The sequence below is a fragment of the Salvelinus fontinalis genome, chromosome 26 (genome assembly GCF_029448725.1).
Source record: "Salvelinus fontinalis isolate EN_2023a chromosome 26, ASM2944872v1, whole genome shotgun sequence".
NCBI classification, from domain to species: Eukaryota; Metazoa; Chordata; class Actinopteri; order Salmoniformes; family Salmonidae; genus Salvelinus; species Salvelinus fontinalis.
This window is the reverse complement of record NC_074690.1, coordinates 10,480,463-10,507,633: the sequence shown is the minus strand read 5'-3', so window position 1 is coordinate 10,507,633 and position 27,171 is coordinate 10,480,463. Positions and strand designations below refer to the sequence as shown.

The following is a 27,171-nucleotide window of genomic DNA, read 5'->3' as shown; positions in this document are numbered from 1 at the left end:
ATATTATGCCGTCTAACACATCTTAACCTCGTCTCCGTCAGAATAAGGAGAAGAAAATATGTGATGGTTAAGGTCCTACTGACCTCCTCCAGGATTATAACCATCCATTTATACTGGCCTGCCACAAAGAGACCTGCTACAGAGGAGCACAATGCATGTGGAAAATAGCATGAAATTGGGAGTTGATGCTGTGTGAGTCCCAAATGGCACCCTATTCCTTATATAGTGCACTACTTTTGACCAGAGCCATGATTAAGCATCAGCTGCCAGAGCAGCTGTACCTGTATGTACAGTACACAGCCAATCTGTAAATAGCACACCCGACTACCTCATCCCCATATTGTTATTTATCCTCTTGCTCTTCTGCACCCCAGTATCTCTACTTGCACATCATCATCTGCACATCTATCACTCCAGTGTTAATGCTACATTTGTATTATTTTGCCTCAATGGCCTATTTATTGCCTTACCTCCCTACATTTGCACACACTGTACATAGATTTTTCTATTGTGTTATTGACTGTAGGTTTGTTTATGTGTAACTCTGTTGTTTTTGTCACACTGCTTTGCTTTATCTTGACCAGGTCGCAGTTGTAAATGAGAACTTGTTCTCAACTGTCCTACCTGGTTAAATAAAAGGTTTGAAAAAAAAAGACCCCTGCTCAAAGGTAGCGCTAGGGCTGCACAATTCAATGGAATTCACGTCGTTATGTAATGACATGTGCAATATCCATATCGCAAGAGATCCACTCCACTCTCAGTGTAACGTCCATTTTTAGAGTTTACTCCGTTTTCCTTCTCCTCTTGCGGCTGCTTCCCACATAACAAGGCCTTCAGCAATCACCACACCGTGTGCCAATCACCACACCGTGTGCCAATCACAGCAGGGATTAGTAGCAGAGTACGGCCTCTTCTCTTTCACATCAAACCATAATGTTCCCTTTCTTCTCCTCACATTCCTCGCTCTTCTACTCCCCCCTTTCCATTCTGTCCAGCCTTTCATTCACTACCATCTCATTGTCTCCCCACTCGCAGGTTCTGTTCGGTCCAAACCGAACAGTTCGGTCCAGCATCCATTTCAGTGATGGTAGATTCATTGAAACCATAAATTCAAAAACCATAAAATCATTAGGGAAGCACTAATGATAACAGTGTGCCTTAGACAGCCTCTGTCTGCCGGCACGGCCATGTTATTTTCTCCTTGGATTAAAAATAACCCATCTGTATTATTGCCATGTTCAAATTATAAATGAATCGAGTGTGTTACTGCTGCGGTTGCATGAGATCGGCTAGCGTGTGTGTAACCACCGTGTTCCGCCAGTACAGAGAGAGTGAGGAGGAGTGGGGTGGTAATGGCTTGACACATATCACAGTGGTGATTCAGTGCGCGAGGGAGGACGGCAGGCCGTGGGAAGAAAAGAGGGAGAGCGAACAGAGAGACCGAGATTATGCATTGCTGAAATGACGTCAGCTCATTTCTCAGCGCCCCTCTAAATGAGATGGCGGGTTTAAGTTTTTTTTAAATTAAAAAAAGACGGAAGGAGAATAAAAAATGTTTGAGATGAGTCATAGCAAGTTATGATAGAAGGGATGTCAGACCATTTTCCCAGTGGGCCAAAGTGCCATATTTATTGTTTAACAGTTTCCTGACAGCTCTTATAGAGTAGAAATGGACGCGCCTTTCAAAACACAGAGCTGCCAGTCTTCACTGCAGCAGACAAGAGGCATACTTAGACTAGTGCTACATTAAGGATGATGAAGATATTTAACATATAAAGTGGGCATGGCTCTCTACTTACAGAAATACAATTGAGTCTGTTTTAGTCATTATCCGTCTGTGGCTGATAATTGCACTACTGAGAAGACTCTGGTCCACCTCGTTATGAGAGTTCTGCCTGTGCAGTCTGTGTGCCCTAGCTCTCTCACCGTGTGAGCTTGGTGCCTATCTGCTGCCTGGACTCCAGCCTCTCCTCGTCAGTCTGCATTGGCAGGATGTTCTTCTCCTCCAGCTCACTCTTAGATGGACGATTACTCAGCTTGACGGCCAGAGAGTCCTTCCTCAACACCTTCAGAGCCAGGGTACCTACACACAGACAACAGGAGTTATACAAAGAAATGACCAGAGCAGGGTACCTATAGTGCAGAGACGCCACTAGTTTAAAAAAAAAAAAAAAAAAAAAAAACCTGTGGCTTAGGGAACTACATTTTATCTGTGTGTGTGTGTATGAACCCCTTACTTGTAAAGAGCGAATCATCATCATCATCCTCGTCATCATATTCATCGTTATCATCCTCATCTTTGTACATGCTGGGTAGGTCTTCGTAGTCGGACTCGTTGGGCATGTTCTCCTTGTTGCTCTCGTCGATGACCACAGAGGGCACCTGGCTTCTGTCCAGCAGACTACACTGACCAGAATGCATTGCATTGCTGCAGGGAGAAGAGAGTCATAATGATGGATATAATCTTCTTCAGAGTAATCTCACCCATCTACCACTTCCCCATGTTCCCGTGGGAATCTAATGGTTGCTATAGAAATGCAACGCGCTATCGAGTCATTATGACCATGACTCTACAAGTGGTTGACTCATTCCCATCTCCTGTGTAAGTCATCTGAGAAATGGAAGTCTGGCTGGAATTACCTTGACGCACCTCGGTGTGAGACGGAGGCTATGAGCTAGCCATTTTTGGATCATGGCCATTAGCACAAAATTGTCCATCTTGACTTGCAACCATTGAGCTAGTAAGACAGTCACACATTCCTGGTTATCTGAGCCATAGGTTCCTAGCTGGGAGTTCAGTCTGACAGCCACAGTCTACATACCATGAGATGATTTCCCATATCCTTCATGTCACAGACCATTCAGGTCAAATCAAACAAAGTGGTCAATTAACTGGGTCGGTGCGAGGGACTGGCTGCATACTGGGGTTTTAAATCAACATATCATACGGCCCACACGGATATCACACAGACTACCCACAAGCCCCTGCTGTGAGCGCCCACTGAGGGCCGTTCAGCTCACCATGAGACACGCAAAACAAGTAATCAGAGGACCAGGGAGGAAGGGTGTGTATGTTTTACTATCCTTGTAGGGACCCCAAGTCCTCACAAGGATAGTAAAACAAGGTAAATTAGGACAAGTGGGGACATTTTCCCCACAAGGAAAACAGCTATTTTAGGCTCAGATGTTAGGTTTACAATTAAGTTTAGGGAAAAAAGGATTTTGAATGGGAATCAATTATTTGGTCCCCACAAGGATAGTAAAACAAACGTGTGTGTGTGTGTGTGTGTGTAATATATATATATATATATATATATATATATTGTTTTCCTTGTGGGGATATATATAATAGAGGACCCCTGTTGTGAGGCTGTATTGTACTCATGCATACATAGTCTACCTGAATAATTAAAAAGGTACCTAGCGCTTCTAATCTACCCCTCTACACATGCGATATGTTCCGTTTCAAGTCATCTCAATTGAAAGATGGGGGCGATGAAGAATGGCTGACAGATTGATTCTTGTCGAGTTTTTTATTTTTTTGTCCTATTTTTAGATTTCGGCAACCAAATGTTACATAAGCTGTAGAGAAATGACATGTTCAATTTACCAATACATTTCTCTGTATTCCATTTTACAATGTCTGGTAGGGTAGAGAACAGGACATGCTGTGCCAGGTTTTCCTTTGGAAGAGATCCGGGTGCCATGGTGCACACACAGACTGCTGTCAAAGTGGGCCACGCTGTATCAGTAGGACAGGGCGAGCTGGGTCAGACATCTACAGCAGAGCCACATGGTGGCAGCCTGACCCCAATATCACAAGGCAGGGGTGACCTGAACTACAAACCAGCTGGACCTGCTACACTGAACATGCATTGAAAATAAGTATCATTTTTTATTTTGAAATAGAACTGATGTTTCACTCAACTCCCATTATAAAGTTGTGTCATCTCAAAACTATTCATTTCTACCTGCTATACAACCATATAGATACATCAATTACAGTTTTATTTAATACGGTGTATACAACAACTCACTTCTCCAGCCTCTGCAGGTTGAAGGCCAGCGTCTTGTTGAGCTCCTCGATGATGCGGCTGGGGGTGTGGCCTTGCATGGATCCGTATTGCAGCTGGAGCGGGTGGCTGTGGCCATGGTTGTGGGTGTGCCCGTGGTTATGGTGGTTCCCACCTCCCAGGAGGCACTGGTGGAGGTTGGTCAGGGCTGTGAGCTGCGAGGGCAGCAGAGGGCTGTGGTGGGGGGGGTGGCCCTGGGGGTGACCCTGTGGAGGGGGACACTTCTGCTGGGAGAAAGTGCCGAGGGGGGAGGGAGAGGAGCTGTCCATTCCCCCTTGAGGCACACAGATCATAACCTTCTTGGGAGGTAGAGGAGGAGAGAGCTTCCCTCCCTGGCCTGGCATACAGGACAGCTTCATCTGCTGGCAAGAGTCTGGAAAGAGAGAGATGGGTAGAGAAAGAAAAGAGACGGAAACAGGTAAACGTCAAGGCCACTTTTTTCTGAATTAGTGCAGGGACTTTGACATGTTACTTTTTCAAAGCCGTTAATTGTTGAGTATAATTAGGCCCATGCATGAGTTTCCTGGACATGTGACCTGCTCTTGGCCATATTGTAAGACTCGGGCAGCAGTCCGATACAGTGGACAGACATGACCATGTACAGTAGAAGGCCCGGACTTGAGCAGGGAGAATTAGATTAGGCTATTACCACTTCTAGCTGACTAACAGATTGTCTGTCAGGGCCTGAGTACAGCTGACCTGGCTACACTGGGACTTAATGACACTAATCTCTCCATCCGCATAGACACAGTGTGCGTGCATGTGCACGTGTCCACAGACAATATGTTTAGGATTATTCAACTACGTAACTGCCCAAACAAACGTTCAATGCGTCTCCGTCTCAGAGCTCTGTACCGTAAACCCTTGGCCAGTTCAGTCAATCTTTAATCTTGGTAATCAATGTGCGGAGTGCCAAACATGATTATACTGTATATAAAACACTTGTCCCCATGTCCCCGTTGCTGACAGGTCTGAGCCTTAGATGAAGACATGTGGTCGTCCTTCAACACCCTCAGGGGAGAGACAATTACAAGAAGCGCTTGTGACTCTGTCCAGTCCACTTTCTCTTCGTTGAAGAGGATAAGCAAATCTTTGCGGGGTTGTCTTTGTGGAGCTGAGATGAAAATTAAATCTACACTGACCACTTATCACAGGCATTTTGCTAATATCGTTCATTGCAATAAGTAGCCTGTACGACAGAAATGTGACGTTTGAAATGAAATACGTTTGCTATATGGGGGATTGCTAATGGGAGAATTGATGGCGACAATAAATCAAACTAGTAGTAGTTTAAAGGGTAATAAAAAATGTAAAAAGAACTAGTGCACTTTCATAAAGGTATTGTTCTCGCATCAATTAATTTAATCGCAATATGGATTTTTTTCATGTCGCCCAGCTCTACGTTTTTGGCACATTAAGTGCGTTTGTATAAGTCTGATACAAGGGGCATCAGTGGCAGGGCTGCTGGTGTATGTACGCTTACCTGTGCTGTAGTTGGGAATCCTGTTGAAAGGTTTGGGGGGGAGCGCAGGGGGCTGTTTGTGGTACATGGGGGGCTTGGCGGCATTGTCCTGAACGTTGCAGAGGAAACCAACAGATTTCTTTGAAGGAAGGACCATAGACGACTTCATACTAGAGGGATCCTGAGTACAGACTCCGCCCTCCATCGAGGATCGGAACTCCACGGTTGCTGGAGAGACAAACAAATCATGAACATAATGTACAGATGAAATGGAAATGAAGGTCTATAAAGGTGAAGAGAAATTAGGTGCTGCATCATTCATGAGAAGGATATGGTTGCGTGATACAAACACACACAGTGCATTCAGAAAGTATTCAGACCTTGACTTTTTCCACATTTTGTAACGTTACAGCCTAAATATAAAATGGATTAAATATTTTTTCCCCTCAATCTACACATAATACCCCATAATGACCAAGCAAAAAACTTTGAAATGTTTGCAAATATAAAAAATGTAAAATACACAGAAAAACATTATTTACATAAATATTCAGACCTTTTGCTAAGAGAATCGAAATTGAGCTCAGGTGCATCCTGTTTCCATGAGCATCTTTGAGGTGTTTTTACAACTTGATTGGAGTCCACCTGTGGTAAATTCAATTGATTGGACATGATTTGGAAAGGCACACATCTGTCTATATAAGGTCCCGCAGTGCATGTCAGAGCAAAAACCAAGCCATGAGGTCGAAGGAATTGTCCATAGAGCTCCGAGACAGGATTGTGTCGAGGCACAGATCTGAGGAAAGGTACAAAAACATTTCTGCAGCATTGAAGGTCCCCAAGGACACGGTGGTCTCAATCATTCTTAAATGGAAGAAGTTTGGACACACCAAGACTCTTCCAATAGATGGCCACAGACAAGCAATCGGGAAATAATGGATTTGATCAGGGAGGTGACCAAGAACCCGATGGTAACTCTTACAGAGTTCCTCTGGAGATGGGAGAACCTTCCAGAAGGACAACCATCTCTGCAGCACTCCACCAAATCAGGCCTTTACGGTAGAATGGCCAGACGGAAGCCACTCCTCAGTAAAAGGTACAACAGCCCACTTGGAGTTTGAACTCTTAGGTCTGAATGCCAAGTGTCACATCTGGAGGAAACCTGGCACCATCCCACAGTGAAGCATGGCAGCATCATGTTGTGGAGATGCTTTTCAGCGGCAGGGACTGGGAGACAAGTCAGGATTGAAGCAAAGATGAACGGATGAAAGTACAGAGAGAACCTTGATGAAAACCTGCTCCAGAGCACTCAGGACCTCAGACAGGGGTGAAGGTTCACCTTCCAACAGGACAATGACCCTAAGCACACAGCCAAGCCAATGCAGAAGTGGCTTCGGGACAAGTATCTGAATGTCTGAGTGCCGAGGCAGAGCCCGGACCTGAACCCGATCAAACATCTCTGGAGAAACCTGAAAATAGCTGTGCAGCAACGCTCCCCATCCAACCTGATAGAGCTTGAGAGGATCTGCAGAGAAGGATGGGAGAAACTCCCCAAATACAGGTGTGCCAAGCTTGTAGCGTCATACCCAAGAAGACAAGGCTGTAATCTCTGCCAAAGGTGTGTCATCAATGTACTGAGTAATAGGTCTCAATCCTTATGTAATGTGATCTGTTTTTTTTTATAAATGTGCAAACATTTATAAAAACCTGTTTATTCCTTGTCATTATGGGATATTGTGTGTAGATTTAACAAAATGTGGAAAAAGTTAAGGGGTCTGAATACTTTCCAAATGCACTGTGTATATACACACACACGCACAAATCAATCCTCCTAGACAGGTGTGTTTTGCACCCATCAGATCCTGCTGTGAAACTCAAATGCACCACAGCTCCTTGTTCCTTTCGCATCAAGAGGTCGCCTCCCGCTAGCAACGACGGCGAGGAAAGAATGACTCATTCTTAAGTGAAGATACTCTAAGAGATGTTCAAACAGTGGAGTCTGACAGCTTCCCATGGACCAATTCCTCACCACGTCAAAAGAAAATTATGAAACGGTTGCATAATGACGATTGTGGCAGGCTGGCTGCATGAGGTCCATGGACGTGTAGCTGGGAAATTCCATAGAGAGAGACTGATGTCTAACACATGGGGCCTCATCTGGGCCCTCAGATGAGAAAATACCCCTTTGAAACCATAACTTGATAGCAGTAGTAAACTTTCCTTGGTTGACTGTTTCAAAATACTTTTCTTTATGGACATTGTCAGGTAAGAGAGTTGTTTCTAAAAGGACCACAAAAGCTTGAATGCAAATGAGTAATCCTACTACAGCACGTGAGCAAAATCAGACTTGAGGAACCATTGCTCCAATAAAAGGACAAGGTTTGAGAGCGATCAGACAATCCTGTTTCACTTATTCCAATTCCCAAATGCCATCATTACAAAGGAAGGGTGAGTATGAAAACAGGCTATACATTTATTTTATATCATTCATGTTTCCGATTATTTCGTGCCCAATAGAAATTGTAATTAATGTAGTGTCATTTTGGAGTCAAGTTTATTTTAAATGAGAATGCTTCTAAACCCTTCTACATGAATGTGGATTCTACCATGATTATGGACAGTCCTGAATGAATCCTGAATAATGATGAGTGAGAAATTTAGATGCACAAATATCATACCCCCAAGACATGCTAACCCAGGGGTGGGCAACGCCAGTCCTCGAGGGCCTGATTGGTGTCACACTTTTGCCCTAGCTAACACACCGGACTCCAATTATCAACTAAATCATGATCTTCAGTTTAGAATGAAATTCGTTTAAGCAGCTGTGTTTGCTAGGGATGGGGAAAAAGGTGTGCCATCACTCTGGCTCCCAAGGACTGAGTTGCCCATCCATACCGGTGCCAACCAAATTTAATTTTATCGTCTGTACCGTCCGAATGGTTTAGACTACAAACTAATAATGACCACTCTATGGAAAGATGCTACCATGATTATGGATAGTCCTGAGTGAATAATGGTGAGTGGGAAAGTTAGACGCACAAATAGGGCTGTGGTGGTAATGAAAATGTGTTAGTCAGTTATTGTCATGCAAAAGACTGGCAGTCTCATGGTAATTGACCTTGAACATAAACACCTTTAGGCTCTTCAGTCCTCCACACATACAAGGCACTGATGCACGCCTTTGGAACATCTACATAAAAAATTTAAAATGTCTAATAAAATCTATTTAATATACACCATCACAATAAATCCATGAGTTATTTTAGGCAGGTCTAATGAAACATGATAGGAAGAATATGAGTTGGCCTACTGTATGCTATCTGGCTATGCGCCATCCCATTGGCGTGTTAATTTTGCAGACAAGATATAAAAGTAAATGTGCCATTATTTTATAGCAAAAAATGAATAATTGAAATTAGCTGAAAAAATATATATATATATTTTTCCCCATTCCAGAGCAAATGCAAAAGCATATGAAGTGGCTATGACCATGACCTAATAGGTCCTATTCACAAGATTTATAGTTATGTGGCAACTTTAGTTATGAATGATGCAAACTTAGAATGTCTTAGAAATCAAAACGTATAGCTTATGGCCTGCATGATGAGACTATAGGATTTGAGAAAGTCGCGAAAAATGCTTGCGCACTGTTCCTTGCCTCAAGCTGCACACACTGTTCTCTCATAAAGTAACGAGACTATTCTCAATTTAATATTGTCTTTATTATGTCAAATTAGTTTTGATTTAGAATGGCCCAATATCAAATGGGCAGGAACAGGGGCAAAAATACATGTCAGCATATGCACTGGAATAATTGATGCAGGCCACTTTCCCGCAGGTTATTTATTTTCCCCTCACTCATGCTGGTAGGGTGACCACATTTAAAATAACCAAATACAGGACAAGAGGATGATTTTGCAGGACACCCTGGAATATGCATTTAGATCTTCCTGCAATTGAATAACTGTTTAGTGAGCAAATTGGAGCAGCTGTTGTTAAAACCTCTACGGGATTGTGTCCCTATACCGGGACGGTTGCGCTAACGTGCGCTAATGTGATTAGCAGCCATCTTTTCCGGACATAGACATGTCTTATATGGGCTTGTTTGATACATTCACCTCTGAAGGTAAATAATGTACTTACATTCAGTAATCTTACTCCGATTTGTCATCCTGAGGGTCCCAGAGATAAAATGTAGCATAGTTGGTTTGATAAAACAATGTTTATATTCAAATGTAGGAATTGGGCTCTACAGTTTGAATCCCTGCTGTCTCTGGCTCCACACCCATCCCGCCATCTAGATGTGTGAAAGTTAGTGTATAAGCTAATGATCCATCGTGTATGACATTCCTGGGAGTGTGTAAACTTAAAAATGATATAGTAATACAAAATGTATGTTCTATAGTTATGTACCTGAAAATGTATCAATTGACCAATTCGGCACACTTGATCCAACATATTGTCCAGTACTGCAACACTTCACTGGATCAATCTGAAACTTTGGACACACTGCAAAATCTAAATTGCGCCTAAACTGCAATATTACATTATGGCCTTTCTCTTGCATTTCAAAGATGGAACAAAAAGAATATAGATAACATGACTTTTTGTTTGTATCACCTTTAACCAGATCTAAATGTGTGTTATATTCTCCTACATTAATTTCACATTTCCAATAACTTCAAAAGTCTTTCCTTTCAAATGGTATCAAAAATATGCATATCCTTGCTTCAGGTCCTGAACTACAGGCAGTTCGATTTGGCTGTCATTTTAGGCATTCTTTTTTTTAAAGGGTATGATTTTTTAAGAGGTTATTAAGACACTATATAGCCTTCCTGTATTTTGTTTCAATCAAACCACATTCAGTCTAGTAGCCGACATTCGCACGCTGTTGAGTTTTGGCCTCATGAGATTTTTTTGGGGTTGGACTAGTCATCAAAATATCCTAAATATCATAAGAAATTAGGTGGTGTTTGTAACAGTACCATTATATAGAAAATGAATTAATCATTATGTGATCTTCCAAGACTGAGTGAGCTTTGACCTATCTTTCCTAAATGTGCACCACCGTGTGAGATGTGGCAGAGTGTCTCCAGTGCGCTCTGGCAGCACTACACCCCTGCACTGAATGAGTTAATTGACGCGCACCAGCTGCACCTAGCCTATTCTTTTTCCGAGCACAACATTTGATGCAAAAAAGGAGACCACAATGAAAATCAGGGAATATGTGGCCAAGGACCTCCCGTTATTGTAATTCCTTTAAATTCACGCTGTAACAACAAAATGTGGAAAAAGTCAAGGGGTGTGAATACTTTGAAGGCACTGTCTCGCTCTTATGTTTGGGAGTACTTTGGAAAAGATTTCAAAAATGAACATCCTTGGAGCTGATTTGCTGGTGTTTTTAGTCTTATGTAAAACATAAACAACATTTTTTGCTCAGAACTTGGTGGGCCAAATAAAATAACCTGTGGGCCATTACAAAAATAAGCGAGGTTAGCATTCTTTTCTGGGGGGGGGGGGGGTGGTGTATGATATTTATGCATCTTTCTTACTCAGCATTATTCACGATTCATTCAGGACTATCCCTAATCATGGTAGCATCTTTCCATAGAGTGGTCATATTAGTTTGTCGGCCAAATCATTCGGTGTTTTTGAGAAGACCAATTTCTGGGACCATTTTTTAAAATGTATTTTTATAATGTTACCTAGGTTGATGCACGGGTGGTCAATAGACCCTTAAGGATTCAAATGAATGGATCATGGATGAATGACTGAATTCTACATTTAATGCACTTTTCACAGCATTTGTCAATAAAATAAAATAAAAATACTCTGGACACATTTAGTAACATAGTAAGAAGAATCATAAAACATTTTGGGGGTAGGTGCAACATAAAAAAATAAAAAACAATTACAAAGCGTTTGAGTGAGAGGATTAACTGGTGTCTCCAAGCCACACACACAAATCACTAACTGATTTCAATGCACTTTTAGGAGTCAAGAAAAAAGCCTTAAACTAGAAAGTGGATGAATGACTTTCTGAAAGTAATGCAATTTGCATTTAGCTGAGCAGAACATGCAATAAATACATTTTTTTTTTTAATTACTGTAGGATGACAAAACATTGATAAGCAAAACATTTTAGGGGCACAGGATTAAATTAATTTGATCCTTTTAATTTTTGATAAGGAGGAAAGCATCTCACCTTTCTCAAAGATCTCCTTCAGCACGCCTCTCTTAATCAGCTCCTCTCTGCTTTGCCTTACCGACATCTTCCTCTCCAACGCTGAAGGAAAAACATGGGAGAAAACATGAGGATTGTTAAATCATGTAAACATGAAATCATATCAATGGTGCAGATGCAGTTGCGTGTGCAGGAGCATTCGTGTATGGAAAAACATCGTCAATATCAAACCTACACGGTAATCCTTGATTAAGGTTGTTGTAGTGCGTGTTTCCCCAACTTTTTGGCCCCCCCATGTAAAAAAAAATATTTTGCTCAGAACAAGTGTTTTATTTGTATTGTTTATAAAATGTATATATAAATAAAATGCAAATCAGCACCAAGTGATTTTTATTTAGGAAATCCGTTCCAAAATATTCCCACGCATAGAGGTACACGGCCTTCAGAAAGTAGTCACACCCCTTGACTTTTTACACATTTTGTTGTGTTACAGCCTAAATGTAAAAATTGATTACATTTTTTTGTCACTGGCCTACACACAATTCCCCATAATGTCAAAGTGGAATTATGTTTTTCAAAATGTTTGCGAAATTCATAAATGAAAAGCTGAAAATGTCTTGAGTCAATACGTACTCAACCCCTTTGTTATGGCAAGCCTAAATATGTTCAGGAGTAAAACATTTCTTAACAAGTCACATAAGTTGCATGGACTCACCGTGTGGAATATGACTACTTAATCTCTGTATCCCACACATAATTATCTGTAAGGTCCCTCAGTTGAGAAGTGAATATCAAAACAGATTCAACCACAAAGACCAGCGAGGTTGTTGGTGGATGGGTAAAAATTAAAAAAGCAGACATTGAATATCCCTTTGAACATGATGTAGTTATTAAATTACACTTTGGATGGTGTATCAATACACCCAGTCACTACAAAGATACAGGCGTCCTTCCTAACTCAGTTGCTGGAGGGGAAGGAAACCGCTCAGGGATTTGGCCAATGGTGACTTTAAAAACAGTTAGTTTAATGGTGATGGCTCAACATTGTAGTTACTCCACATACTTGTACAGAATACAAATATTCCAAAACATGCATCCTGTTTGCAACAAGGCACTAAAGTAATACTACAAAAAATGAATACAAAGTGTTCTGTTTGGGGTAAATCACTCAATATTTACAAGCATAGTTGTGGCTGCATCATGTTATGAGTATGCTTGTAATCGTTAAGGCCTGGGGAGTTTTTTTTAGATGGACATTTTTTTACGGAATGGAACTAAGCACAGGAAAAATCCTAGACGAAAATCTGGTTCAGTATGCTTTCCACCAGACACTGGGAAATGAATTCACTTTTCAGCAGGACAATAACCTAAAACAAGGCCAAACCTAAATTGGAGTTGCTTACCAAGAAGACAATGAATGTTCCGGAGTTACAGTTTTGACTTAAATCTGTTTGAAAATCTATGCCAAGAAATGTAAATTGCTGTCTAGCAATGGTCAACAACCTATGACAGAGCTTGAAAAATTATACAAAAATATACACTGCTCAAAAAATAAAGGGAACACTTAAACAACACAATGTAACTCCAAGTCAATCACACTTCTGTGAAATCAAACTGTCCACTTAGGAAGCAACACTGATTGACAATAGATTTCACATGCTGTTGCGCAAATGGAATAGACAAAAGGTGGAAATTATAGGCAATTAGTAAGACACCCCCAAAAAAGGAATGGTTCTGCAGGTGGTGACCACACACCACTTCTCAGTTCCTATGCTTCCTGGCTGATGTTTTGGTCACTTTTGAATGCTGGCGGTGCTTTCACTCTAGTGGTAGCATGAGACGGAGTCTACAACCCACACAAGTTGCTCAGGTAGTGCAGTTCATCCAGGAATGCACATCAATGCGAGCTGTGGCAAAAAGGTTTGTTGTGTCTGTCAGCGTAGTGTCCAGAGCATGGAGGCGCTACCAGGAGACAGGCCAGTACATCAGGAGACCTGGAGGAGGCCGTAGGAGGGCAACAACCCAGCAGCAGGACCGCTACCTCCGCCTTTGTGCAAGGAGGTGCACTGCCAGAGCCCTGCAAAATGACCTCCAGCAGGCCACAAATGTGCATGTGTCAGCATATGGTCTCACAAGGGGTCTGAGGATCTCATCTCGGTACCTAATGGCAGTCAGGCTACCTCTGGTGAGCACATGGAGGGCTGTGCGGCCCCACAAAGAAATGCCACCCCACACCATGACTGACCCACCGCCAAACCGGTCATGCTGGAGGATGTTGCAGGCAGCAGAACGTTCTCCACGGCGTCTCCAGACTCTGTCACGTGCTCAGTGTGAACCTGCTTTCATCTGTGAAGAGCACAGGGCGCCAGTGGCGAATTTGCCAATCTTGGTGTTCTCTGACAAATGCCAAACGTCCTGCACGATGTTGGGCTGTAAGCACAACCCCCACCTGTGGACGTCGGGCCCTCATACCACCGTCATGGAGTCTGTTTCTGACCGTTTGAGCAGACACATGCACATTTGTGGCCTGCTGGAGGTCATTTTGCGGGGCTCTGGCAGTGCACCTCCTTGCACAAAGGCGGAGGTAGCGGTCCTGCTGCTGGGTTGTTGCCCTCCTACGGCCTCCTCCAGGTCTCCTGATGTACTGGCCTGTCTCCTGGTAGCGCCTCCATGCTCTGGACACTACGCTGACAGACACAACAAACCTTTTTGCCACAGCTCGCATTGATGTGCATTCCTGGATGAACTGCACTACCTGAGCCACTTGTGTGGGTTGTAGACTCCGTCTCATGCTACCACTAGAGTGAAAGCACCGCCAGCATTCAAAAGTGACCAAAACATCAGCCAGGAAGCATAGGAACTGAGAAGTGGTGTGTGGTCACCACCTGCAGAACCATTCCTTTTTTGGGGGTGTCTTATTAATTGCCTATAATTTCCACCTTTTGTCTATTCCATTTGCACAACAGCATGTGAAATTTATTGTCAATCAGTGTTGCTTCCTAAGTGGACAGTTTGATTTCACAGAAGTGTGATTGACTTGGAGTTACATTGTGTAGTTTAAGTGTTCCCTTTATTTTTTTGAGCAGTGTATATAATTGTACAGCCCTGGTGTGCAAAGCACTTAGAAACTTACCAAGAAAGACAGCTGTAGTGGCTACCAAAGGTGATTCTACAAAGTATTGATTCAGGGGTGTGAATAATTATGTAAATTAGATCTCTGTATTTCATTTAATACATTTGCAAAAATGTCTAAAAACATGTTTTCACTGTCATTATGGGATAGTGTGTAGACGGGTGAGAAGAAAAAAAATCACTTGAATCCATTTTGAATCCAGGCTGTAACAAAATGTGGAGTATGTCAAGTGGTAGGACTACTTTCTGAAGACACTGTATATGATCATATACACATGTTAAGCAAGGTTTGAAATTATTTATGTTTTAGTCAAAAATATCTGTTTGGCCTTCTTGAGCTCAATTTGCAGTCTACAAAATTATTTGTAATTATGTTCCGGCCTCCTGACAATCCACTTTTAAAATGTATTTTAATTAAATAAAAATTCTCCTGCAGCTAAATCTAGTTGGTGATCCCTGTTGTAGAGCTAATCATAAGATTAGAAAAACAAGCATGAGGATTATGTTGGATCACCCACATCATCAATTAGTTAATATTGGCAATTTTCCCCTGGTAATTTCCATAATGTGTTCACTTGGCTCCCAACACTGATCTGCACACTTGGGACTGAACACACACGTCACTGGCACTGGCCATCATGGGTACAGTGCGTCACACTACGTTCCCAAGAGGTCATGCATTCACCATAGGGACACGGGTGACATGAGGGATGGGTGCAAAAATGTTAACACACTCAGTTTCACATCGCCTTCACGTAGTCTAAAATATTATGAATCGATGCCCAACTGCCCATCAAAATCAAGCAGAAGAATTTAGGGATTAGTCAAATGTGTAAAAAAAAAAAAAACTGTCTAACATAATTCAGTTGGAAAGTACTCAAGGTATTTCTTCAAAGGCATGAAGGAAGATCTTAACCTCATTTGTAATAATGAAAGAGAATAATATAAAAGCAATGCAACACCTCCCAAAGTAATGCATTATGTATGAGCATGTCAAGCAGGCATATCCCAAAGCTAACCCTTCTATATTTAGATCTCAGCAGTTGAGGGACATTATCTATCGCTGGGCTGAACCGAGGCAGTTCAGCATCACGTTAGTCATTTCAAAATCTACCCCTGCAAAGGAACCAATTAAGAATGTGAAATGAGGATCAGCAAGAACACTTGAGTAGCACACTGCGCAACATTCTCCCTGCAGACCACCAGCTCTTGATCAAGTGAGAATACTGTGTGTGTGTGTGTACTCAAACGTATAGTACGTGTGCATGCAAATGTGGTGTGTGCACATGTGAGTGGACTAAGGAGCCGCCTGCAACTCTTTCGACAGTAGGGGCCAGGGCCAATGCTAATGGACGTTCACCAAAATTATTAGAACACAAAACAGCTTGGTCCCTCAATCCCCTCCACAGGGGGCCCCCCTCCAACCCCTCCGCTCAGTCAATACACTGTGTGGATTATAACTAATGGCTTAAACTCAAAAGGGAAGGCACACATGAGAATGATTTTAAAATGTCAGAAACTGTTGAGAGCCTCTAGTGCAGCCAGTCAGCGTGAACCCAGGTGTTCTAAAATGTCACGTTGAATAAAGTTACCGTAACCTTATGTTTCATTATGAGCTCCTCCAGGACATCCAGATATCTAATACACCATCCAAACTTCAAAGGCTACCCAGCGAAACTGGTTGGGCTGGAAGCCACGGGTTGGCTGCCGCAGAGATAGTTTGGCAAGTAGACGGGATCAAAACAGCCCTACACCGTGCAGAAAGAGTCACCTCTACTGGAGCCTCAGGAGAAATGGAATTTGGGTAGTGTGCAAAAATATGCCATTTTGCAGAAATGGACTGCTGTACAAAAATAAAATGCCATGAGAAGGATCTCCACCTACATAATAGTACAGCAGCCAGGCAGAGGAGTAGGAAAGCAATGTTAGAAAAATAAAAATAAACTTCCTCCCACCCTATACTGTATATACCCAAGAGGAAGTTAGCCAGTTTCAATGATGGGAGTGTGTGGAGTAGATCAATACCTCCCTCCACTCTCCTGGTGTGTGGAGGATATGGCTGAGGGAGGAGCAGGCCGTTTGGGTCCAAATGGCCTCATTTCAATAATGCACCAATCAAGTCCCTCCGTCTAATTCACAACGTCGGTCACAAGCTGGCCAATCAAATGATAATGATTCTGTAATGGCAGCTGTGGCAAATCACGAGATCACATTTGTAACAGCCAAGAATGAAAATCACAGAGGTATTGCCGCACTGCTGCGAGGCTAGGAGTGTTACAACTGAGATTATTGGTAGAGACTGGTGGTCACCATGATGCTTTCTTTTTAATTAAGCCTCAAACCTAAATATATATATATAAATATATCTTAGTTTGTCAGAGAAGATTCACTTTAAGCCTCATCTAAATTCTATCAAACTGCTACATTTAACACAACAGATACATTGTTACTCTGATTAGCATGATTTGAGTTTATAAAATGAAAACAGACAAGGAGCAAACATGCTTCACAAAATATTTCCCATGATTCCAAGCAGCTGAATATTGAAGGTAAATCGGGTTGTGTGTGAGAATGTCAAAACGCTTTCTGAGATTACATTTAAAATGTGATCAAGGGAGGAGGGGGGGAGTAATTACCAAAAAGGTTTATGACATAACAGCTTGCGTAGCGATATGCGCAGTTATGCAAAAATTCCACTGATTCGGACTAAACCTCGGCCAGCTACGTCTTCAGGTTTGTCTCAAAACATTTGGTTCTAGAAAACGGGAACGGAAAGAATATTACTGTACACTTAGAAATAAACTATTCAGTGTTCACAGAAAACGTCAAACTACAAAATCACCACTTGTCACTCGGTTCCAGAAACTGTATTAAAAACTGATATTCAACAGTAATAGTGTGCGAGTTGGTTCAAACCAAGAGCTTGAAAAAGTGACAATGTGAAGTCAGAGTTATTCTTTCCACAGTCCGTTCACAGTAAACCTTGACGATCATGGCTAAACTAACTACCCGTGATCTGCACCGAGATGAGCAGATTATGAAGTCATTGGAAGGACTCGTCTCGGAGCATATTAAATTAAACTGGCATCGACTTGCAAATGCTACGCTTAGTTTTAGAGAGAAATCTATTCTGCTGTGAATTGACCCAGATAGAGGAGAGGCAGAACATTCTCTACAGTACCAAGCCCCAGGCATGGGATATGCAATGGGAGGCTTTTAGCGAGGCAATTCACTCACCAGTTAGCCTCACAAAACCACTGAAAAACTTCCATGCCGTGTCAGAGATGTTGTGGTGCTCACATCTGGAGTCAAGCATCTGTTTAGGGAAAGCTAGAGAGGGTTTTTGTACACAAGTGACAAAGCAGTGTGTGGCTGTTATGGCATCTGGTGGCATTACCTTTCGTTACCCTTTTCTTTTTTAGAACAGGTATAAATTATTCTAATGATTTATTAAAATGCAGCTTGAGGACCGCTGCCCATCCGGAGCCTAAACCCAACAATTATCATGGTGCATACAGCATTTTTAAATAAGGTCTAGCTACATAACATGAAAAACAAAAGGAATCCAAAATAATCTGCATATTTTTACTGTATTTTCAATGGCATTCAAAATCAAAAGGAATCTTTAAAAAAATATTTAAAAAATAGGCTACATTAAATACAAACCTAGGAGTGGTCAGATTAGTGCCCCGCCCCCCAGGGAATGAAGACTGATCCATGAACCTCTAGTTCCTATGGTGTTCTGTTCCATAAGATCACTAGACTACCTGACAGACAGGGAATAGGGCAGGAGGCACAGCTGTCAGTTCTCTCAGTATTCAGAGTACTGTTGCTAGCTCACTCCTAGAGTTATGAGTAAAGCCCCCCTGCCTGACTAGAATAAATAATCCTCTTGTGCACATTCACATTATCCAATTACCTGGCTGGAACATCTGCACGCCCAGCAGCTGGTCTGCTTCCTGCCTGCCGTCAGAGTCACAATGATAAACATCATGAAACAATCACCAGAAGAGAAAAACAGCCAAGCCAAACAAGGAGTCATGTTCAGTAAGGATAACATTTGACCGGCCTTGACCAATGAGCAAACCTAAGCTTAGCACAATATTTCAGTTTAACTACTGCACAATCAACGACCACATTTACATGCACATAGTATTCCAGATAAAAAAGCTCACATCCCGGTTAAGGTCTAACTCAGGATCATCCATTTACATACACCTTTGATATCCTGCTCACGAGTATCCCTGTCACCATGAATAAACATACGTTTTTTTTAAACGAGGTGCAATTAAATAACAAAAACCATGCTTATAATTTCCGACATTTGGCAGGCTATTTGTTAGTCAACTTGTATATAAATTACTGTAGATACACGTGGCTTCTCTTTTTCATTCCTTATAGTTGCACTACGCAGTAATCGCGCTGCTATTTCCTGGTTGCTGAAAAACTTGAATAGTTTGCCTAATTTCAGTTTGTAAAAAAAAATAAGCTAGTATAGTGTAGAGAATCATTGTACCATCTAAACCTCTGAAATATTTTCCATAAGCAAAAATATTGTTTCAACTGGTGTACACACCGAAAGGATTTTTTTTTTTTTTTACTTAACAGGAAGCATAGAAATAGCATACATAGAACAGTTATACCATCTCTTAGACTTGCTTTCAAGTAGAATGATAGAGCTCAAACTCACAGTTCCGTGTGAATTTGGTCAGGTCACAAAGTTACATATTGCCACTAATGCTCTAGAATACTCAAAGCCGTGCTCACCAGAATATCATAAATCAATAGAATGAAGGCATCATCAACAATCTAGTTGACATCAGTAAAGTCCTTTCATTTCTGCCAGAGTGAGGTGGTTTAGGGACCGGGGAGATTTACCACAAACTTTCCAAATGCAGTTTTTTGGCCAGTTTTAAGGAAATGTAAAAGCTGTGAAAATTATCCAACATGTTACCTAAAGTATTTCAGTTAGTCTTGATGCATATTTAATGTGGTTGAGAAGTGAAAATGTCAGTTTTTATGTAGCTAAAAAGATTTGCATGTTTAGGCTACACACCACGGTCCCTAAGCACAGTCACACTTTCAAGATGCACTCCACGCCTGTTCCTGAGACAAAACTAACATTTGGTTTATAATTTTACTGCATGAAACACTTCATTCTGCAGGAGTTAATATTATAATAGGCTACAGTCAGTGTCTAGATTTCCATTACTATGTAAGTAGTTAAATAAAAGGTTAAATACATTAAATACAGTGGCAAGAAAAAGTATGTGAACCCTTTGGAATTCCCTGGATTTCTGCATAAATTGGTCATAAAATTTGAGCTTCGGGAATTCTGCATAAATTGGTCATAAAATTTGAGCTTCATCTAAGTCACAACAACAGACAAACAATCTGCTTAATCTAACAACAAATAATTATACGTTTTCATGTCTTTATTGAACACACCATGTATGTTGGAGTATGTGAACCCTTAGATTTAATAACTGGTTGACCTTCCTTTGGCAGCAATAACCTCAACCAAACATTTCCTGTAGCTGCGGATTAGACCTGCACAACGGTCAGGAGGAATTTTGAACTATTCCTCTGTACAAAACTGTTTCAGTTCAGCAATATTCTTGGGATGTCTGGTGTGAACCACTCGAGGTCATGCCACAGCATCTCAAATCGGGTTGAGGTCAGGACTCTGACAGGGCCACTCCAGAAGGCGTATTTTCATCTGTTGAAGCCATTATGTTGTTGATTTACTACTGTGTTTTGGGTCGTTGTCCTGTTGCGTCACCCAACTTCTGTTCAGCTTCAATTGGAGGACAGCCTAACATTCTCCTGCAAAATGTCTTGATAAACTTGGGAATTCATTTCTCTCGATGATAGCAAGCTGTCCAGGCCCTGAGGCAGCAAAGCAGCCCCAAACCAAGATTCTCCCTCCACCATACTTTACAGTTGGCATGAGGTTTTGATGTTGGTGTGCTGTGCCTTTTTCTCTCCACACAGTGTTGTGTGTTCCTTTCAAACAACTTTAGTTTCGTTTGTCCACAGAATATTTTGCCAAATATTTTGCCAGTAGCGCTGTGGAACATCCAGGTGCTCTTTTGCGAACTTCAAACGTGCAGCAAGGTTTTTTTGGACAGTGGCTTCTTCCGTGGTGTCCTCCCAAGAACAACATTCTTTTTTAGTGTTTTACATATCGTAGACTCAGAGATGTTAGCATGTTCCAGAGATTTCTGTTAGTCTTTAGCTGACACTCTAGGATTCTTCTTAACCTCATTGAGCATTCTGCGCTGTGCTCTGTGCAGTCATCTTTGCAGGACGGCCACTCCTAGGGAGAGTAGCAACAGTGCTGAACTTTCTCCATTTATAGAGAATTTGTCTTACTGTGGACTGATGAACATCAAAGCTTTTAGAGATACTTTTGTAACCCTTTCCAGCTTTATGCAAATCTTAGGTCTTCTGAGATCTTTTGTTCGAGGCATGGTTCACATCAGGCAACACATCAGGCAATGTGAATAGCAAACTCAAATTTTGTGAGTGTTTTTTATATTGCTGGGCAGCTCTAACCAACATCTCCAATCTCATCGATCGGACTCCAGGTTAGCTGACTGACTTCAATTATCTTTTGGAGAAGTCATTAGCCACATACTTTTCCCAACCTACACTGTGAATGTTTAAATTATGTATTCAATAGAGACAAGAAAAATACAATAGAGGCGACTACATTATACAGACTAAACAAAAATATACTACATAGAGAGAGAAGTCTTGTTCATTGGGCTTTATCGTTGATTTAACACGACAACAAATTGTGTTAAATTTTGCTGCTCCGTTTCACTCAGGAGAGAGGGGAAAAAGCAAAAATCTGGGCGTAAAAACATTCGGTCCACACCATGCATACAAAGCAGAAAGAGAGCGAGGAGTCGTAAAGTCAAGGTCTCAGCTTTCACTCAGAGCCATTGGACTGTCGGAGTTCCCGAGGCTAGAGTAAAGTGTTGGGACAGCAATACAAACCAGACTCAAAGCTAAGAGCACTGGAGGGGAAGGCGACAGTCACAGTAGAGAAGACCTCAACACCTTAAGTGAACAAATAAAAATTAAAAAAGTGCATATCGCATTATTGCCAATCTCAATAAAATAACTGACTGATGAATGATCAACTGCATGAATAGGAAATGTGAACACTAAAGAAAGCACCATTAAAATCCAGTACTACGCAGCACAGCTTCAGGGAAGAAAACTCTTGGGAACAGAGAAGCGGGGTAACATCAAAATCTTCAGTAGCGCCTGGAGGAGCAAGAACCCAAATATAGAGAGGAGTTGAGCTCTCCACCTCACTGACCTAATGGAAAGTCTGAGTGAGGGAGCTGATTCAGAACACCAAGACATCTTTCAATCTTTTCATGTCCAGTGGATAGTCAGGCGAGGGCAGTAAATTGACAGGGGAAGAGGTCAGATTGACAGGGGAGTTCACACCAAGGCTAGCGGCAAACCAGGGCCGTGTGCAGAATATCTAAGAAGCGCTCACATCTTGGGCCCTTACCTGCAGAGGTCTGCTTGAACTTCTCACTCTTCTTCTTCCTCCACTTCCAGGGCTTGAGGAGACGGCCCAGAGTGGCAAACTTGCTGCGGCGGCGGATGGGCGGGGTGTGCGTGCCAGGGACCAGGGACTCAGAGCGCATTGCGGCCAGCCTCTCAACCTCCTCCGCTGTAGGGACACAGGAGAAAGGGGCTGATTAGGGTGTTTTCACATTATACTCCTCTTTAAAAGAAACAATCTCAGTGAACTCTGGGGTGAAGAAAAAAAGCTAAAGACCTCCGTTCTCTCTGGATTCACACTACCCTTGGCATTAAAATGAGGACTTGGCTCTCTTGCCAGTTCACTTCAAGATTCCTGTGGTCCGAGTCCTCTTTACAATCACTTGCTATGTTTAGAAAGGAACCAAGATCTTTTTTTAAACATTCACTCAATGCACTCTGGGTAAATCAACATTTTATTGGTCACATACACATATTTAGCAGATGTTATTGCGGGTGTAGCGAAATGCTTGTGTTCCTAGCTCCAACAGTGCAGTAGTATCTAACAATTCACAACAATACACACAACAAAAAGAATGGAATTAAGAAATATATAAATATTAGGACGGACATTTCAGAATGGCATTGACTAAAATAGAGTTAAATACATTTGAGATGAGTAAAACAGGATGTAAACACTATAAAAGTGACTAGTTGCAGGTGCAGTGACTAGTGTTCCATTATTAAAGTGGCCAGTGATTCCATGTCTATGTACATAGGGCAGCAGCTTCTAAGGTGCAGGGTTGAATAACTGGGTGGTAGCCGGGTAGTGACAATGACTAAGGTTCAGGGCAGGGTACTGGGTGGAGGTTGGCTTGTGATGGCTATTTAACAGGGATGGCCTTGAGATAGAAGCTGTTTTTCAGTCTCTCGGTCCCAGCTTTGATGCACATGTACAGACCTCGCCTTCTGGATGATAGCGGGGTGAACAGGCAGTGGCTCGGGTAGTTTATGTCCTTGATGATCTTTTTGGCCTTCCTGTGACATCGGGTACTGTAGGTGTCCTGGAAGACAGGCGGTGTGCACCACGCGATGTGTTGGGCAGACTGCACCACCCACTGGAGAGCCCTGTGGTTACGAGTGGTGCATTTGCCGTACCAGGCGGGGACACAGCCCAATAGGATGCTCTCAAAAGCTGTTGCGCCTTCACCACACTATCTGTGTGGGTGGACCATTTCAAATTGTCAGTGATGTGTACGCCGAGGAACTCGAAGCTTTCTACCTTCTCCACTGCGGTCCCGTTGATGTGGATAGGGTCGTGCTCCCTCTGCTGTTTCCTGAAGTCCACGATCAGCTCCTTCGTTTTGTTGACGTTGAGGGAGAAGTTATTTTCCTGGCATCACGCCACTAGGTCCCTCACCTCCTCCATGTAGGCCGTCTCGTCATTGTTGGTAATCAGGCCTAATACTGTGGTGTCGTCTGCAAACTTGATGATTGAATACAGAATGCAGGACAAGCCACACCACCAGGACAGGTTATCGGACAGCCAGGGATGTACCTACATACAGTTTGAATGATAATACTTTGCATTTAGCTAAAAAAAAATATATATATATATATATAAAATATACATAACAGGATAAATGAAAGTATAATAATTGCAGATTAAATAATGCTTTAAATGAATTGTGTACTCCAAATTGCACATTTGTTCATGGCAGTTTGTGGTACTAATGTGAGGGGCTATGGCAGAGGAAACGGTGTTGCGGTAGTCTACTGCTTGATATGGGAATAATAAGTGAGCCTGGCGAGGGTAAACAGACCTGTGTATTATCAGACAGCATAATGCAGGATATATTCAGAATCTGAACAGCAGGAAGCTGCATGCTGCGGATTAGTTCGCACTAGCTTGCCAAAAAACAGACCAGGGAGAAATAATCGTGTTTAGCCTACTAGCTCCTTATATTCACTAGAGCGTTTGTCCTCCTTTGATGTAGTTTTTGATATCATCAAGAGGACTAATTGAAGAGAATATGTGCTCAAGATAATAGCAACAGAATAAGTGATAACGCATCCATATTGAAACAACGACAGACTCTCCCAGACTTGTCCTGATAAAATCAGTGTGTTGGCCTATGCTACGGTCGTAATCCACATACGCATCACATCTACACTGAAAAGGATTAGTCTCTGGAGGTCTATACTTACAAAACTTGCGCTTTAAACTTTCTCAAAAATGCTATTTGTTAGCTTTTCTCATGAGATAACATAGCACACTTGGTCTGTGACAAGTTAAGTGTACCATTTATTTTAATATACTGTAAAATTATTTGGTAGAATGTGCTTTGTGTATGCCCGGGCAAGTGAAATTGTCTTAAAGACAAATGTTAAATTTGCTTTGACTCTAGTGTTCCATTTGTACATGTGTATTTGCAGGGCACAACCAAAAAGAAACAATAGTCTTCTACAAACAAGCGCGCCTGCTGAGATTACTGTCTTCTTGATAACGTATTGGGGATATCACTTACTGCACAAACCTCAATGCTACAGTTCTGTTTTTAATTGGCTAATGTTGCTTAGGCTTATGTTTAAGTTGTGTAAAAAATGTATTATAATAATCTGAGCGTTAGTTCTCAGCTTGCATTTTCACTCCGTGGTCTTAAGCTTTCTGACCACTGGCCTAGGCTTACCAACTCTAAATGGCACTAGCAGTTCGCTAAGTAGCGTAAGCGGAAAATCGATGGGACGTAATTATTACAAAACTGCAGCTCGTTGTTGGAACACACATTTGCCTACTTTAATCAACCAGTCGATTTTGAATTTGTGATAACTGTCATTTGGCAAGGAATGTAGCTTGTGTATCTCATCAGTTAGATACGTTTTTATAGGCATTTCTTTTTTCAGGCCTAACTGGTGCGTGTGTGTGTTGGTGTCAGAACGCAATTGAGTGAATGAGACTCAGAGGGGAAAGGGAATTTAGGGAGAAGAACTGTGTGATGCTTTTGCCCTATTGCCCTGCCAATCTTCTCCTCAGACCATGTAGGTATATGATCACACTGGTAATAGATCATTTGTTGCATTACTTGTGAGGCACAGCTGAGTGAACATAATTAGCTTCTTTTTTTTTTACTGGACTGATGGCCTGCATCTGATGGTCAGTCTGAGGGAGGGAGAGCGCAGCGGTGAGGCTGCCCCTCACCCGACTCACTGTTCCTCATCCCTCCCTTTGCTGAGAAAAGGGAACAGTCTTCCAGCTGATGGCGAAACTTAAGTGGGACTGCATTATTTCTGCCTCATGCACCAATTCATATTGTTACTCCTATGACCAAAAAATAGGAAATATTCCTCAATTAAAAAAAAATAATGTTTTAAAAAAGACAAGCCGCAAATAAGAAAGTAAGCTTATTGAAACACTTTGCTATACTCATTCATTGCAGCTGCAGTGCCGGTTGTAGCGTGAGTGGAAGTAGGGAGAACGTGCATGCTGAATCAGAATTTAAACATGAACTCAATCATAAAAAAGTAAAAATAAAATCAGCTCTTTGCTGTATCGTTGAGTCTATAGTCATGGTTTTAAAAGTTTGGAAATCTCACATGATCAACTTTGCTGTGCGTTCGAGGCTTCTTTTTACAGACTATGGCGCGAGGAAACTGTGCCATGATATGAAACTGAGCTTGATTTGCTTTCTGGGCCTGCCGAGTTGGTCGGAGTTCTACCTTCAGACACATGAAATTATTAAAAACCTTCCCTGCGTTAGGGCTGCTAAATCAAGTGCACTACCAGCAACAGCATGAAATAAAATTGGAACTCAAGGCTATATCGTTTTTTTTTTTTACTTACAAAATGTTTTCAAATCAAAATTGTATGTCACATGCACCGAATACAACAGGTACAGTGAAATGCTTACTTACAAGCCCTTAGCCAACAATGCAGTTAAGAAAAATAGATTTTTTCAAAAATAAAAGTGACAAATAATTAAAGAGCAGCAGTAAAATAACAATAGTGAGGCTATATACAGGGGGTACCAGTACATAGTCAATGTGCAGGGGCACCGGTTAGTCGAGGAAATATGTACATGTAGGTAGAGTTATTAAAGTGACTACGCATGGATAATAAAAGAGAGAGTAGCAGCAGCATAAAAGAGGGGGGCAATGCAAATAGTCTGGGTAGCACTTTGATTAGCTGTTCAGGAGTCTTATGGCTTGGGGGTAGAAGCTGTTTAGAAGCCTCTTGGACCCAGATCTGGTGCTCCGGTACCGCTTGCCGTGCGATAGCAGAGAGAACAGTCTATGACTTGGGTGGCTGGAGTCTTTTATCATTTTTAGGGCCTTCCTCTGACACCGCCTGGTATAGGAGGTCCTGGATGGCAGGAAGCTTCGCCCCAGTGATGTACTGGGCCATACGCACTACCCTCTGTAGTGCCTTGCGGTCAGAGGCCAAGCAGTCGCCAAACCAGGCAGCGATGCAACCAGTTAGGATGCTCTCGATAGTGCAGCTGTAAAACCTTTTGAAGATCTGAGGACCCATGCCAAATCTTTTCAGTCTCCAAATTGAGCCCTGTTTCAAATTAAATATGAGAATAACCGTTCCATGCACATCACTTCACACTGGCAACTTTTCCCATTTGGAATAATATTATTTTTCATTTTATTCTGTTATATTACATCATGTTTTTATTTTATATAAAATAGGTGTCTTAACTGTGATAAGGGCTCAGGATTTTTTTTTTTTACAAAACCTGGCTATGCCATTACACAGCCATAGGCTTCTACAAGCAAACGCCCCTGCTGAGGTAACTGTCTTTTTGAAG

At 41.9% G+C, this 27,171-nt stretch overlaps 1 protein-coding gene across 4 annotated transcripts in view; it reads right to left on the bottom strand.

Annotated features, from left to right (window-relative positions):
• The window catches only part of LOC129823635 (phosphatase and actin regulator 1-like), a 92,338-nt gene that overhangs the window by 21,516 nt on the left and 43,651 nt on the right, over nucleotides 1-27,171 (bottom strand). For all 4 annotated transcript variants that reach the window (XM_055882496.1, XM_055882497.1, XM_055882494.1 and 1 more), the window contains exons 2-7: nucleotides 22,386-22,550; nucleotides 11,741-11,821; nucleotides 5,557-5,763; nucleotides 4,038-4,446; nucleotides 2,238-2,428; nucleotides 1,927-2,083 (exon numbers count right to left, since the gene is read on the bottom strand). In XM_055882496.1, coding sequence (XP_055738471.1) covers nucleotides 1,927-2,083; nucleotides 2,238-2,428; nucleotides 4,038-4,446; nucleotides 5,557-5,763; nucleotides 11,741-11,821; nucleotides 22,386-22,550 — 1,210 coding nt within the window. The remainder of the gene's footprint in view (nucleotides 1-1,926; nucleotides 2,084-2,237; nucleotides 2,429-4,037; nucleotides 4,447-5,556; nucleotides 5,764-11,740; nucleotides 11,822-22,385; nucleotides 22,551-27,171) is intronic.